This window comes from Balaenoptera borealis (genome assembly GCF_965194805.1).
Source record: "Balaenoptera borealis genome assembly, chromosome: 6".
Lineage (NCBI taxonomy): Eukaryota > Metazoa > Chordata > Mammalia > Artiodactyla > Balaenopteridae > Balaenoptera > Balaenoptera borealis.
The window spans coordinates 69,755,825-69,772,531 of record NC_138863.1 but is presented as its reverse complement, the minus strand read 5'-3'; the positions used below and the strand labels follow the sequence as shown (position 1 = coordinate 69,772,531).

The 16,707-nt window shown below is 35.3% G+C and overlaps 1 protein-coding gene across 1 annotated transcript in view; it reads right to left on the bottom strand.

The window, feature by feature from the left end:
• KCNH7 (potassium voltage-gated channel subfamily H member 7) overlaps nt 1–16,707 on the bottom strand; it is a 457,888-nt gene that overhangs the window by 21,293 nt on the left and 419,888 nt on the right. Inside the window, exons 10-12 of the mRNA XM_082395382.1 lie at nt 15,336–15,541; nt 13,445–13,544; nt 3,299–3,562 (exon numbers count right to left, since the gene is read on the bottom strand). Of these exons, the coding sequence (XP_082251508.1) occupies nt 3,299–3,562; nt 13,445–13,544; nt 15,336–15,541 (570 nt within the window). The remainder of the gene's footprint in view (nt 1–3,298; nt 3,563–13,444; nt 13,545–15,335; nt 15,542–16,707) is intronic.

The following is a 16,707-nucleotide window of genomic DNA, read 5'->3' as shown; positions in this document are numbered from 1 at the left end:
TTTTCTACCACTATACTTTTATCACTGAATACACAGAAATACCTACTGAGGTGCCTACAATTTCGGCTTCAAATGGGTGAAGCTCTAACAAAGGGATTAGCATATCCAAAGACAGTATTAGAAAAATATAAGGTCAGGGTTCCCTGTACTATTGAAATGGCTAACAGACCTCAGAGAGCTTGCTGTGAATTCCAGAATGGTTCTTTGTGATTAAGGCTTCCTTAGACTATGGAAGCCTGGTGTTTTGTTCTTTTTAAAGTGACAATATATAATTTCCCTTGATACTTAATCGAACACAACAAATGAAAATGAACATCAAAAAATGATAATGCTGAACTTTTAAGTGCAGTAATACATCAGCAGATTTTCACTGAAAAGTATGATTTATTATTCACAGACATGTGACTCTATTTAAAAGGCAAAACAATAATAAGATGTCTTAGTACACTAGGTTTTCAATTTTGGAGAATTAATGGCAAACAAATATTCAGAACACACATATTAATGGTCGGATGATGCCCACGTTTCTCCCTGTCTAGCCTCTTGCTAGACAATAAAACAAAAACAGTAAAAACTGATAGGTTGGAAGTTACATATTACGCTCAGAAGTTTTGTGCTGAGAAAGCTTACAGAATTTCCACTTATGCCTAATAGCTCTCATTCTCAAATCATATATAATAAACTGATTTTTAAATAACAGTGGTGAATCACATGCAATAAATTATGTAGGATTCTATTTCTTCTTCAGTGCTCAAGAAAAAAACCTGATAATCTTCTCTTAACAGAAAAGAATAATTGTAAACTATTGCGTAAAGTCTTCCTTGATTATAATTTACTCTTTTATTAAAATCAGTAATGTGTGATTAGCTTATTTTAACAGCAATATGAAAGAAAAAAGGAGTTCAAAGGGGAAATCCTGCTTAGCAGTCTTAATCAAAATGAACATCCTTGTAGATACTTTCTAAATATAGCTCAGAAAAAATCTGCACTTGGTTGCCTTGGGAAATGTTGCTATAGTTGCAAGACACATTTCTAGAAATGGATGAACAGAAAGTAAACTTTCACTTTGCTCTGGGTACACAATTTTCCTACAGTGGACTCTTGACCTCAATCTAAGTAGGATCTGAGTCCATTTAGTTCGATTTTTTCTTTTCAGTTTTGTCTAAAGGTGCTCCTCTGTTGGATTCAGCATGACAAATGCTAGAAATGTAAGTGGCATTTCCATTGATGATAAAACTAAAATTTGTGGGTATTTAGGAGCTCAAGCTGCAGCAGTTACAGCTACACCCTACATCTTATTCAAACCCTTTAACATTGCACAGTATCTCACCTTAGAAAATCACTAGGGAATGAAATTTGCAGTGAATAAAGTTTTAGAATTCTCCATTGGTTGATCATATTGACTATCCAGGTTAACCATGTATCACACTGATAGACTCTATAACAACATCAATCATGCTGATTCAATTGACATGAATATTTAACTATGAATTTTAAAGGTAATTATTTATTTGAATAGGGATCGCATTGTAAATTTTTGAAAATTAAAATTTGTAGATATTAAAATGATTTGCTAGTATACTATCTTTTATTGTGCATGTAGAATAGCTAATTAAAAATAATTGGAAGAAGTGGCAAAGCAAAATATAAGATGAAGGGCATGAGAATTCGCTGTCAGCGAGAGTCATTATAAAGTCAAATCAAATCTCCAAAATATATCATTAACGACTTGTCACTTGAGACTTTAAGACGCAAGAGGAAAACAACAAAAAGTATTTTGAAAGAAGTCAGGCCCACATTATGCTGACTCTTGGAAATAGTAGGATGGTTCAGCAAGTTCTTCAGAACTTCTACCTTCCATGATACAACCTGTTTCAATTTTTAGTACTTCCCAGAATCCATTTTCATAAATAACTAAAACGGGACGTTTGGTAATCACATCTAATATTCCATTCTTCCACTGTGATAAATGAGGTAATATTTTCATCCACTTCATCAAGATTTTAGATTGTCCAGAGAACATCTGCATATATTCTTAGCTTACTTCAACTTGGGGTCATTGCAAAAGCTGATTTGATAAAATAGGGACAGTAACTCTGGAAAAATGTAAAGCCTAAACATCCTAGATTCAATAAAACTTTTGTTGTCAGATATAGTCACTTCGAATAATGGTGACAATGATAGGTAATATTTACTTACTCTGTGTCATAATTTTGTATCCTGCCAGGTCAAGAACATCCTATTTTTCCTTCATTTCTGTTATATTCTTTTGATTTTTTTGCTACACCTTCTTCATCTCTACATTTTTATATATCTAGGACTATATTCAATGATTAAAGTGTTAGAAAAGAAAAACTGTGAGAAAATACTAAGCAGAGTTGGGGATTTTATTTCAGAGAAAGTAATTTATGCATGTTCTCTTGTTTAGTAATCACAACAGACTAGTTGGTTAGAAGATATTATTCCTATTCTGAAGATGTGCAAACTGAGTCTTAGTGGGGTCTGTCAAATCACTTACTGAAAGACATAAAGGGAGTAATTCACAGACTTGAACTTGGAACCCGAGTAGCCTGCCCGTACCTGTTCTTGCACCCACTTAGCAAGATTTAACAAGATGCATATATCTAGCTCCTGATGAGAAGTTAATTGTTCTTTCATGTGACAGTCCTCAAGTTTTCCTGAGTTTTCCACCCTTTAGCATCTAATCTGGATATATTGATTAAGCACAATTACCCAGTTCATGCATATTTTCTACAACAAAACCCATATATTTGGGTATCCCTTTTAAACAAATGTGTTCAAATGAGTTGGATCAAAAGCATACTTTATTTAGGAGCATCTCTCCCCATTTTCTCATAATTCCCAGTAAACTGAAATTCTTTTTGGTATTTATTGCATTTTTATTGCATTGGCCTTTCATGCTATAAAAAAACAGGGTTGGGGGTGAGGAATGGATACAGAAGATACATATAAGAATCAATGGGTTTGCTCTCTTCAAATACTCATCGATCCCCTCTCCCCACGGAGTCACTACGATAGACATTCCTACAGTGTTCTATGTGGCATTATGTTAAGTCTTCCTGGCCACACAGACCCTCCTATGCTATAATTGGGAATGATGACCACTATTCCAGAACCCTGCAAACACTTTGTAGATGATCTAAGATTTGATCTTTGCAAATATATCACAAAATTGCAGATTAGATTAATGTGCGGTATGGTTCTTCATTTGTGCAAAGTCACCATTTTGTGACTAGTCCTGAGGAGAGACAACGAGATTCTGGAGAAACTTGATTACCTTTGCAAGAGTGACTTCTTTTATCTATGGGAATTCTTCCTGAGGTGGGCACTGTTTCTTCAAGATCAAGTCCAGTTACTTTCCCTATTCCTGGAGGAGAATCTACAATTCCTGAGAAGAGAGGCTTTTGTTCATCGTCAATGGAGGAGATGAAAGATGAAGATCTGCTTTTTTTCTCTTCAAAGTGTTTCTTGGACCTCTGATAATGTCTTATGGTATCTACAGAGTCTTCTGGATCATTTGTGGTGCTTCCTTTGCCAAAATCTATCAAAGAAAAGTTATTTTATAGAAGAGAATCAAATGTGAGACTCTATGCCTACTGCACTATCTAGCGCTACATAAACTACCTTTGTCAGAGTGATTTTTGGGGGGATAACTTTAACATAGATTTTTTTTAAACTGCCAGAAAAGTTGTTCTTTCTCTTTTTCCTACTGAGAATGTAACTATTTAAGACTTTTTTTTTCTTAATTCATAGGACATTATATTATCTTAATGAGATACGCTATTCATTCCAAAATTAAAAGAATATCTGTGGTAGTAATAGCATTTATATCTCTGAAAAAAAACTTTAGGATAACTTAAACCTTATTTATAGATGCTCAACAGTCATTTGTATTCTTAAAATATGGTGTACTCTTTCTTGAAGGAAATGAAAAAGTGAAGAAAAATGTGTCCCAATTCTAAAATGTCACTGCTATGCAGCTTATTGTTTGTTTATTTTTAACCTTCATGCCCTCTCATCTGTGGTGGTCATTCCACATTGTGAAGGTCAAAACCGGAAGCCTCCCTGTGGTAAAGGCTGGCAGGCTGAATTTCAACCCTAGTTCAATGCATGTAATGGCCTTGACATTCCAGGCAGTTTGGTTGTGCAGGATACTGCAAAGAATATAAAGCTTAAACACAGTAATTAAGGTAGGTTTACCTAATTACATTAAAGCCAGTAGTGCATATTGGCTGCTTTATACTGAAATGTCAGGATAATTTCAGCCCTGAAGGTTGTGTTAGAACATATTTCAGCAGCAAAAACTCCAAGAGATAAATCGCAGAACTTGTTTCCATTAGTGTCCTGGGGAGACAGTATAATTCTCCATCTGGTTACCGCTAATAACTAACCCACATACTCCAGAAGGTATATCATTTTCTAGAGAAATGTTTAAGACAGTGTCTCCATCTATTCTCTGCCTGGTTGTGCTTACTTTGTTATTTATAGAAGGCCAAATGAACTGATTTAAGGCCACTCCAGAGAAACTTCCAACTGTTTTTTAAAATTCCCATATGGCACAGAAATTAAACAGAGATCTTTTTCTTTTATTTAAAAAAAATCATAACTTAAAATATGAGAAGCTAGAAAGCAGCCCAAGGTAAAAATGGATAGAGTTTAAAAACCAGCTTCATGTGAAATTGTTATTAAGGAGTTAGTTTACACCTTGCCAATTAAAGTTCAATGTAGTGCAGTTTACACCTTGCCAATTAAAGTTCAATGTAGTGCAAGCAGATTGCTTAATTTATTTTCTTTAAGATTCCCCACTTGCTCAGTGATTTCATCATTACTGAGAAGACCACAGACCTTTCCAGTCTCAAGCATTGTTGACATCATTGATTACTCAGTATCACTTATATTTCTCTACTCAACCACTAATCTAGTTGCCTGTAAATATCCAGATCAACTCTTCTTACACAAGCCCTTTCTCTCCAGTGTCACGGACACAGTCTTCCTTCATTCTTGTCATCTCTTCCTCTGTTTCCTTTGATTTTAACTTCTCCCCACCTGAAAATTTGATCAACATTTCCCCACTTTATAACCATATCATTTCATTCCTCAAAAAATAATAGTTTCCAATTTTATGCTAGTAAATGTTAAAAAACTTAAACACTTCACTTCTCTAAATTATACTCATACCTGCTTTGTGAATTGCATCAGTTTGTTGCTCCTAAGTAAACGTTTGTGCAGTTTGGGCACCAATGGGATTTGAATCAACAAAGGCTTCTCATCTTCCCCAAAATGCTTTTCTTTTAAACACTTTCATGGAATCTTTTCCAGCGGAATCAAATGTAAACTGAATTAACATCTAATTCATATGTCTCTGATCTAAGTAAGGATAATGCTAACATGGATATTTGTAATGAATATACATCACAAATTATTAAATCACTTCGCCTTTTTGGCTTAAAAGAGCTTGCGAGTTCTCTGTAGATTTGTAAATCCTCATACATAGTAAAATGTTCTGTCCCACCTACCACATGGGCCTTGGTCTTAGTTTACTAAATTATGGCTTGATTTTGGATGCTTAGGCACAAATTCATCAGTCAACATATATTGCTAAACTGAATTATAACTTGCTGATTTCAACTCGGGACATGTGTTCACAAAATGTGGTGAATGAGGGATTATTATTTAGTTCTCTAGTGAAACGGAGCAAATTATTTCGTACACATGGTATCTAAATCCTTTAGCAAGAATTTCAGGTAAAAGCAGGATCATGAAAGAAGAAGAAAACATTTGATATCCTTGAATTTTTTCTAATACGTAGGGGAAATTTCTCCACATTTATTTCTGTGTTCATTGCCACTGGATCATCAGCCAGCTGTGTTTTGGAACTCAGGCCACGTGAACAGTTTCTTTGATGCAGCCCAATTGCAACATTTTTCTATTCCATACTAGATAAATCAAAGCTTCAAATCTGATCATTTAAAATGACAGCTGAAATGACAATCTATTTGTGGATTAAAAATGGAAACTGCTCAGGCTTAGGCTGGAGGTTGGCTAATGGAATACATGATATTGGGCTGAAATGCATTATAATTGGCCTCCAGGTACCTCTAGATTTTGATGGCTTGTTCCATTTCTAGTTAAACTGGATTATTTAATAGACATTAAATAGCATTAGGTACTATTTTCCTTAATGTTATTCTTAATGCTATTTTATTATTATGATTTCTTAATGTTGTTTTCTTAAATGCTATGTAGAAATAGTATTCCGAATAGTAATCTGAGTAGTTTTCACATTTTCCCTTTTGCTAGAAATGAGACTGTATAATCATTCCTGTTACCATCGTTTTACAAAGAAAAAAACCCTGCCTATTTAATTAAGCCTCGAATTTTTCTGATTTAGATGACTGAAAACTTTTTAAAAAATCCCTTGTTTCTGTAGGCTGACACTTCACCTCCTCTCCTTTTCTCACAGGATGCAATTCTAAAGCAGTTGTGAATTGTCTTGTAGGTGTCTCTCTGTGTTCAGGATGGATTGAAGAGCACAGAATGAATGTCCTGATGGAGTGGTTGACCCATCCATCTTAAGGATGATTATATAAAATTCTTACATTTCAAACAATCTGGGAACAAATGCTTGTGCTCTCTCCATCATTTATGGAGTCTTTCTCTCAGGTGATTTATCATTTTTATTTGTCAGACCCAACAGGTGGACCCAAGTTTTGGTAAAAGAGAGGCGTTTAATGTACTCTCTCAGCATTTGCGTTTAAGATTTCCTACTGGTAATGATTTTGAGATAACTTGAGCATTTTCCAGCCGAATGCATTAAAAAACATTTATTTCATTGGAAAATTGGAGTCCAAAATAAATTTCTTCATTTGATCTCAAGTACTTTAGTTCTGCTCTAGCATCAAAGAAAGTTGAAAGTGGATTAGAGTCATTTTTCTATACAAATAAAGATAAAGAATTTATCTTAAAAATTAAAATAAAGAAAGATACATTTATATATTACTGAAATGGATAACAAAAGCTAATCATTATTTATTATTGGAGAAGATATTCCAAAGAGATGCTAAAGTATAATAGCAATATATGTAAAAACTTAATAAAATTAGAATTTGACCCACCCGTATTCTGTAAAAACAAGTTTAACAGTGTATATATTTACTCCTTACTTCAATAACTTTCACAGAAGTTATTTATTTTGGAGAAACACTTTCAAAACTTTACTGACTTTTGGATGGCAATGTGAAATCACTATACAAACATTACAAGGAGATAAGGTTTATTGCTTTGAAACACAGGTATGATGAGTTCAAGACCTCTTTCCACTCATTTTCTGGAACACTAGATTTTACCAGTTGATATATACAGAAGTGCCCATTTCAATAAAAATTACATGGGTATGTTCTTGGATTGGAAGAATCAACATTGTGAAAATGACTCTACTACCCAAAGCAATCTACAGATTCAATGCAATCCCTATCAAACTACCACTGGCATTTTTCACAGAACTAGAACAAAAAATTTCACAATTTGTATGGAAACACAAAAGACCCCAAATAGCCAAAGCAATCTTGAGAACGAAAAATGGAGCTGGAGGAATCAGGCTCCCTGACTTCAGACTATATTACAAAGCTACTGTAATCAAGACAGTTTGGTACTGGCACAAAAACAGAAAAATAGATCAATGGAACAGGAGAGAAAGCCCAGAGATAAACCCACGCACATATGGTCACCTTATCTTTGATAAAGGAGGCAAGCATATGCAGTGGAGAAAAGACAGCCTCTTCAATAAGTGGTGCTGGGAAAACTGGGCAGGTACATGTAAAAGTATGAAATTAGAACACTCCCTAACACCATACACAAAAATAAACTCAAAATGGATTAAAGACCTAAATGTAAGGCCAGACACTATCAAACTCTTAGAGGAAAACATAGACAGAACACTCTATGACATAAATCACAGCAAGATCCTTTTTGATCCAACTCCTAGAGAAATGGAAATAAAAACACAAATAAACAAATGGGACCTAATGAAACTTAAAAGCTTTTGCACAGCAAAGGAAACCATAAACAAGATGAAAAGACAACCATCAGAATGGGAGAAAATATTTGCAAATGAAGCAACTGACAAAGGATTAATCTCCAAGATTTACAAGCAGCACATGCAGCTCAATAACAAAAAAACAAACAACCCAATCCAAAAATGGGCAGAAGACCTAAATAGACATTTCTCCAAAGAAGATATACAGATGGCCAACAGACACATGAAAGAATGCTCAACATCATTAATCATTAGAGAAATGCAAATCAAAACTACAATGAGATATCATCTCACACCGGTCAGAATGGCCATCATCAAAAAATCTAGAAACAATAAATGTTGGAGAGGGTGTGGAGAAAAGGGAACCCTCTTGCACTGTTGGTGGGAATGTAAATTGATACAGCCACTATGGAGAACAGTATGGAGGTTCCTTAAAAAACTAAAAATAGAACTACCATACGACCCAGCAATCCCACTACTGGGCATATACCCTGAGAAAACCATAATTCAAAAAGAGTCATGTACCAAAATGTTCATTGCAGCTCTATTTACAATAGCCAGGACATGGAAGCAACCTAAGTGTCCATCATCGGATGAATGGATAAAGAAGATGTGGCACATATATACAATGGAATATTACTCAGCCATAAAAAGAAATGAAATGGAGGTATTTGTAATGAGGTGGATGGACCTAGAGTCTGTCATAAGAGTGAAGTAAGTCAGAAGGAGAAAAACAAATACAGTATGCTAACACATATATATGGAATCTAAGGAAAAAAAAAAAAAAAGGTCATGAAGAACCTAGTGGCAAGACGGGAATAAAGACACAGACCTACTAGAGAATGGACTTGAGGATATAGGGAGGGGGAGGGGTAAGATGTGACAGGGTGAGAGAGTGGCATGGACATATATACACTATCAAATGTAAAATAGCTAGTGGGAAGCAGCCGCATAGCACAGGGAGATCAGCTCGGTGCTTTGTGACCACCTAGAGGGGTGGGATAGGGAGGGTGGGAGGGAGGGAGACACAAGAGGGAAGAGATATGGGAACATATGTATATGTATAACTGATTCACTTTGTTATAAAGCAGAAACTAACACACCATTATAAAGTAATTATACTCCAATAAAGATGTTAAAAAAAAAAATTACATGGGTAGGGAAATGAGAAAATTGCTCTTAGGGTGTGTATATCTCTTAAAATGGGTCCCTGTTTTTTATGACACGTGTGGCACTATCTAAATCCAAAGTAAAGAAGATGCTGAACATTTTTTTCACCTTTATTTCCATCCCTTTGGTTGGTACAGTCATATCTTTAGCACATTTAAATTTTTTTCTGTTTTCTGGGGAGGCCTGTTAATTGCTGTTCTCATTGAATTATTCTCTCTCAAAAGGTCACTGGCTCCCTAAATCAGCCATTAGTAACTACTTTGATATTGCATTTTCCATTCATAGAAAAAGTTGAGCAGAATATTCCAAATATTTGGTCACAAAAGTGCTATCAGTAAAAAATATATATATGCTTGTGTGTGTGTATCTCATGTGCCATTATACATGCTATTGTACTAAAATTTATGTATATTATAAAATATACACAACATAAAATTTTATTTTATTTTATTTTATTTTGGCTGTGCTGCACAGCTTGTGGGATCTTAGTTCCACAACACAAAATTTTAAAAGAAGTATTCCCATAACCCAATAAGCCACACTGGCACACTCTGAAGTAAGTACAGTCCAACTCTGAAGACCAGTTAGAGACTATTTTTCAACATGTTCCAAATGGTTATACCACATTTATTTCTGTTCTGTCCAACTATTTTGCCAATGCTTGTGATCACTAAGGAAGTGATTGAAGATACATTTTTATTCTTCACTTTCTGTAAAAATAACATTTTACTTCCCTCTCAGGAACTATAACATCTCCCCCTACAATGACCATAGTCAGTTTGGGGAGGTCCTGGGTACCTCCATGCCAGGATTTTAGGAAGGAAAGAGAACTTCTTGAATATATCTTCAAAAAAGTACAAGGTGTCCTTAAATTTGGACCTGAACTGACAACTCTTTCTTGTCAGGAACTGAGTTTATATTCTTAAAAGAAATGTGCAGCCTATGAGGACAAACCACTTTCATCTACAAATGCATTTTAGGAGAGAAGTGATCTGATATGTTAAGCTTCCATTTAGTCCAGGTCAACTTGCAGAGGTTCTATATATATCTTTTCATTTTTAATATCTCTTTTTGAATGTAAGCTCCTTAGCACCACGTGGCAGGCATGATGGGGGGCGCTGTGCAGGTGAGAGCTGAAGCCTGAAGAGTTCCAGTGTTGTGTTGAGTAGTTCGTGAGTGGTTAATTGTAAGACTCAACCTCTGTCTGTCTCCAATGGCTAACCACGTGTTCTTCCCTCTGGTTCTTGATGTCTCTGCTGATTAATTCACAGTCACCAGCACTCTTGGCTATCTGCCCTCAAGGTATTGTTTCAAATGAGCAGTAAACCAACTCTAAAGTAATCAATACATTTCATGGGCAGCTTTTAGTTTATGTACCCTCCATATCATTTAGTATCAATTATCTTCTGAAAGCTCTCTGCTCTTTATACTTACTTATATGCATTTTCCTCCCAGATAGTGATTCTATATCAAGAAATATAGAATGAGCGGCCCTTTCAGATCTTTAGATTGGGGTGATTGGGATTAAATTGCTTTCAGCAAATTTTAAACTTGCCTATTGCACCATGGAGTCCTGAAGACTGGAATAGGCTCTCAGGCTCTGGATAACTGGAGTTAATTGTGTTTTCATGTTGACCAAAAAATGCTTACTCACTGACACACCAGGAAACTTCAAAGAGCTACAGGCAGGCAAATCCCTTACCATCAACACTTTATATAAAATGGGTCTTATAGACTAAGCCTGTGATTAAAGGAAAAGTTTTCAGAATCAATAGAAATGTCTACATGCATGAGCACAATATAAATTGTGACACGCTCTCAGGGTCTTGTCAGGAGATAAAAACGTTAAGTTATTTAGCTTGAGAATGAAGAAACTAAACAAGATTGAAAGGAGATTTAATAAATCTTCAACTGTATGGGGAACATTATTATATAGACAATATTGTCAAGCTGTTCTTCATTTCTAGTGAGATCAAAATATGAGATTAACTTCAGGGTAAGGGATTTAGATCAAGTCGACAGAAGAACAGCTTGGTTGTTATGGTTCTGATTTTAGAAAAAGTCACCAGGAGAATAATGAAGGGCATTGCAGTAATAAATTATCACCTATCTGTGAATGGTTTATTGTTCTGCAATCAGCCAGAGGATTCAACAGTTAGCCCAATTCAACAGATATTTATCAACCATGCTTTGCTAAAAGAATCTGCAGTTTGATAGAGAAAAAGGACAAATATACCAGTAGCCACTATACAGGGCAGATTTTGAAAATAAAGATCTTCCTTGATGTTCAATGGGGTTACAGCCCAATAAACCCATTGTAAGTTGAAAATATCATAAGTTGAAAATGCATTTAATACATCTAACATACTGAACATCATAGCTTAACCTAATCTACCTTAAACATGCTCAGAACACACACATTCGTCTATGGTTGGGCAAAATCATCTAACAAAAGCCTATTTTAAAATAAACTGTTGAATATCTCATGTAATTTATTGAATACTGCACTGAAAGTGAAAAACAAAATGGTTGTAAGTGTATTGGCTGTTTCCCTCTTGATCACGTGGCTGACTGGGAGCTGGCGCTGCCCAGAATCACGAGGGAGCATCACAGCATATCGCTAGCTGGGAAAAGATCAAAATTCAAAATCTGAAGTATGGTTTCTTCTAAATGTGTATTGTTTTCGCACTATTGTAAAGTGAAAAAAATCACAAATTGTTTCATCGTAAGTCAAGGACCATCTGTATAACAACATGGAAGTGGCTTAGGAATTCATGAAAGAAAGAAAATGTATATTTTTGAGGAAATCAAGAAAGAGTTCACACTGAATATCACTGAAGATTAACCTTGACAAAAAATGTAATTTAATGGATGAAAAAGTGGTGTGGTATAGTTGTGTGTGAGTGTGTGTGTGTGTTTGAGGATAGGGAAGTAAATTCCAATTAAGGAAAGGATATAAGCAAAAACACAAAAATGATGTACGTGAAAGAGAGGGCAGCTGAGTTCACTTGAAATTTAGGGCAAGTTAAAGCTAGTAGATGCTCTCCCCTTGGGAGAGAATCCAGAAGGAAGAGGGCCAAGAAAAGAACTTGGATTAAGAAGGCAAAAGGAGGAAAAGAATCACATGGAAAAGGCTCAAATGCTAGTTCATTAACTCAGTCATTCTTTCAACAAATATTTGTTGAACATCTGCTATGAGGCAAGCACTGAAGCTTCAGGTGACTAAATATTTCCTATGGGGCTTATGATCTATAGGCAGATATCACTGATTAAATGATGATGCAAATCATATGGAAGTAAAACTGGAATAAATGCTGCAAAAGAGAGGAGCTGATGGGGAAGGCCAGGTTAGGGTAGTGAAGGAAAGGATGGTATGAGATAAGATTGAAGATGTAGGTATAAACCTACCCTATGAAGAATTTAGGGAATGGGAAGTCTTTAGAGCGCTTTAAATATGTGACATAAAAATACCTGCATTTAGAAAAAAAAAATCACCAGTGGTCCAGTGTGGAGAATAGATGACAGAGGGCAAGTTGGGAAGGTGAGTTGAAATGTGTTTCAGTATTATGGTAGCTTGGCCCAGAGTTGTGCCTCTGAAGATGGAGAAGAGTGAACCAATAGAGACCTAGCTTGAAGAGTAAATGGATGTGTTGCAGGTGCCACTAACAAGACTTGTTACCAGGGTTGATGAAGAGGTTGAGGGATGGTTGGTTCCTAGATAGATCTATTTTGTGCAGTTTATTGAATGGTGATGACATTTAGAGACACGGCAACTGATGGAGAGATAGGTTTCCAGCGGGACATCATGATTTCAATTTAAGAAATGTTGAGTTTGAGCTGCCCTTGCGATTTCAAGTAGATGGCTTAATAGGCATTTGGATATATGAGACTGAAGCTCAGATGGTCTGGGATTAAGATATAAATATGCACATCTCCTATGTGAAAATATAATTAAACTGTGGGTATAAATGAGATTACTCAGGGAAAGAGTATGACATAGAATAAGATAAGAAGAGGGCCTAGGATCAGGTCTTGAGGAACACTGTTGAGAGCTATCAATCAGAAACCATATCATTAGCTACTGAAAACAGCAAAGGATTTGCCTTCTTAAAATCTGAATAAAGTTTACCCTTGAAATCAGAAGTATAATGAGCATTTAAGTAAGAAGAACTGATAACCACATGTTCTGCATTTAAATTTTAGAAAAGAATGAATTACCTTTCTCTCCTTCACTATCAAATGACAATCTCCTTCTTCGTAGTTTACAGTTGTCTCCTTCAGAATCATTCATGCACTGGGATTGTAATAAGAGATCAGCCTTTGTTAATGGAACGTGAAGACAAAATGGAAGATTATTCAATTTGAACACAATGTATCATCAGTAAACTCTTTACTATTTCATATTATTTCAACCACTTTGAGACTTAATTATTAGATTGCAGGCAAATAGCTACAATACTTTGCTTAATGGTTTTCTCTAAATTATAAAATAGTCTGCTAGAATAATCCTAGTAGTTTCTCCACCTAATGGGGAAATCAGAGTTGTAGAAGTTATTTACCAGAAGTGTTTGGGGATGATGTTGTCAACATTTAGATACAACATATTCCTTCATGTGGAATATATTTTATGTAACTTGGTAAAGTTAAAATAAAAATAATAATAATTAAAAAATTTGCAGAATCTGCATTACTGCAGAGAAAAATGTGTAAACTAATTATAATTAGCTATGATGTTTAAATTACATGGTAATGATGGCAAGGTTAAATTTCACAAGAATAAATATAAGGTTGAATTCAATAAACACTATGTTCTGAACCCTTGATTATTTTGTTCCCCATTCCTCCTTCCTCCCTCTCGTTTAAACAAAACTGGAAGTTTCCAAATAAATGAAGAAATGGAAGCTTCTGTTTTATTTATTTGGTTGCTGCCTAAACTTTTTATGTAAATAAGTTATCTGAGGTAGGTACTTGTTGTTTTTCAAAGCAAAGTAAGAATGAGGTTGGTGACCTCAGACTGCAATTTGATAGAAATCTGAATTAAAATCATTATAAAAAGAATATACTCTTGGTAACTTGAACCTCTTACCCCCTAATTATTTTTCAACTTTTCAGCTTTTTGAAAAGAAGTAACTACCTGAGCTGGTGCTTCAGGTTATCAAATGGTACTCTTGTGACCTTAAAATCTTTGTCTCTCACAGTACCCTGGGAATTACTATAACTCCAGGGAGAATTAAATATACCACGTTTTACCTAACTATGGACTTGAGGATCTTTTATTTGTTAGCATTAAAATACACTGGCAAGTGTCAAAACATTTGGTTTCTGTCAAAAAAAGTACTTAGAATTGGAGTTGGGGTTATGAGGTTTGAGGGGAAGGGGATGGAGAACTAACCTAGTAATAAATTGTGGGCTGCAAGATAAAATCTATATTCTTAGAATATTCGTAGGTCATAAGGACATATTTTCATAGTGGAAGAGGGTGAGGGATATAAGGGCTACACTCTCAAAATTCATCCTAGGTTAAATCATATGTAGAATTATTTAAAATATTATTTCTAGTAGAGTATATGTTCTTCGTTCTGTAGCATTAATTTTGACTCAGGTATAAGCCTGATTAATTTATACTTCTGCAATTTAGAAATTGTGTTAAATATGGACCTAAACTTTAAGAGTTTAACTTCTTCATAATTATTGAAAAGATATCAGTAAACAGTTTATGGTGTAAGTAAAAGCTGAGAGAATATTTTAACCTCTTTATAAGATAAACTCTTCTAGGCAATTTTCAATAGCCTAGAATCACCCATTTATTACAAATCATTGTCAAACTCAATATAAACCAAGGCTATTATAAATCAAATATGTCACCCAAGAGTTCCTAAAAGGTCAAATTTAATTGAACTACCTAAAATTATTCAATGTACTTGAAAGAAATTAGACTGAATTTCTTCTCTATAATTGAGAAATTCCAATATTAAGTTAGCTTTTTCTTTCAAATATTCACAGTTGGTTAAGTTTTTCTACACTATTCCGCTTGATCTTTCAGAGGTATTTGGGCAATCCAAGAATAAAATAAAATGTCAGAGTACAAAAGTAAGCAGGCAACATATACCTTTGCACTTTCATGCCTTAGGTTGAAAGTCAACTCTAGGTTTGTGAGAAAGTGATCGGAAAACTCAGGATACATATCCAAAACCTCTAGCAAGTCTTCTCTCTGGATCTTATGCAAGTCACAGTACGTGAGCGCTCTTACATCTGCATTAGACTTTCCAGGTTTGGCATAAAGATGAACCATTTCTCCAAATATATCATTTTTTCCTAAAAAAGATAAAAGGAGAAAGGGAAAAAAAGGAAATAAAAGGAATCTGAACTTAATGTTTTGCTTCTGAAAGTAGAAGGGGACCACTGACCAATCCCTGAACCAAAAATTTCATATGTAAGACCCTACAGCCAACAGACACTTGGGCAGCAAAATTCTAGTACCTCGTACTGGCTGCCCCAGTCATGTTTGTTCACTGACTGGAATTTTGCCTCTTAGAGCACTGGTCCTGGTATAATCCCCATTACTTCCTTGTTTTGATTCTTTGGCTAAGCATCTGGAATGCAGCAAACACGGCTTTAGTCTGCTATGTCACACATTGCTAGAAAAGAGTCTTGCCAATAGTAGGTATGGTCTAATTTTGTCCATCTAGGAATATGGGAAAGGCTGTGGAGAGTCAAATTTTAAAACTTTCTGTCTCAGGATGGTCTCGGGAGGTGATGCCAAACATGGGGTTTTGGTGGAACTCTTTTAACAGTCAGAGGACTAGGGGTACAATTTGAACATACCCTGTTTCCTTTAGTAACCACTTTTGGATTTGCCCTTAATAAAATTGCCCAAATGTTTAATAAATCTAGTTACATTTTCTCAAAAAAAAAATACAGTCATGCTTTTTTACTATATGGCTTTATGGCCTTTCTTCTAAAAGTGTGTCCTTCCTGTTTTTTGCCAAACCTGGGGTTGTTTCACTGTCTGGCTTCTGATGGGCACCCCCCATCCCCTCTGCCTAGCCACATGTCACCTATTTCCTAGGTGTCCTTCAATGATGAGCATGATAATGACAGCAACAACAAACGCTTATTGAGGACTAAGTAGGTGTCAGGCACTGTGTCAAATGCTTAGGTGTATTATCTCACTTGATCCCCAAAATAACCTCATGAAAAAATTACTAATTATTATCCAAATTTTATGAATATGGAAAGAAGATTAAAGAGTGTAAACGGATTAGGTCAAGGTCACCTTCTTAGTTGGGTGAAGTAAAGGGAGGGAGAGAGTGGCCATGACTAAATCCCACGCATTCTGACTCCAGTCATAATCTTTGCACCCTTGATATATCTCATCTTCTCCCAATATTTTCCCTGAAAGTCATGGCCACTTAGGTTTTTCTGTCTCTGAATGTCAAGACACTTAAAAATCGTACCTAGGGAATACATGCGTAATAACT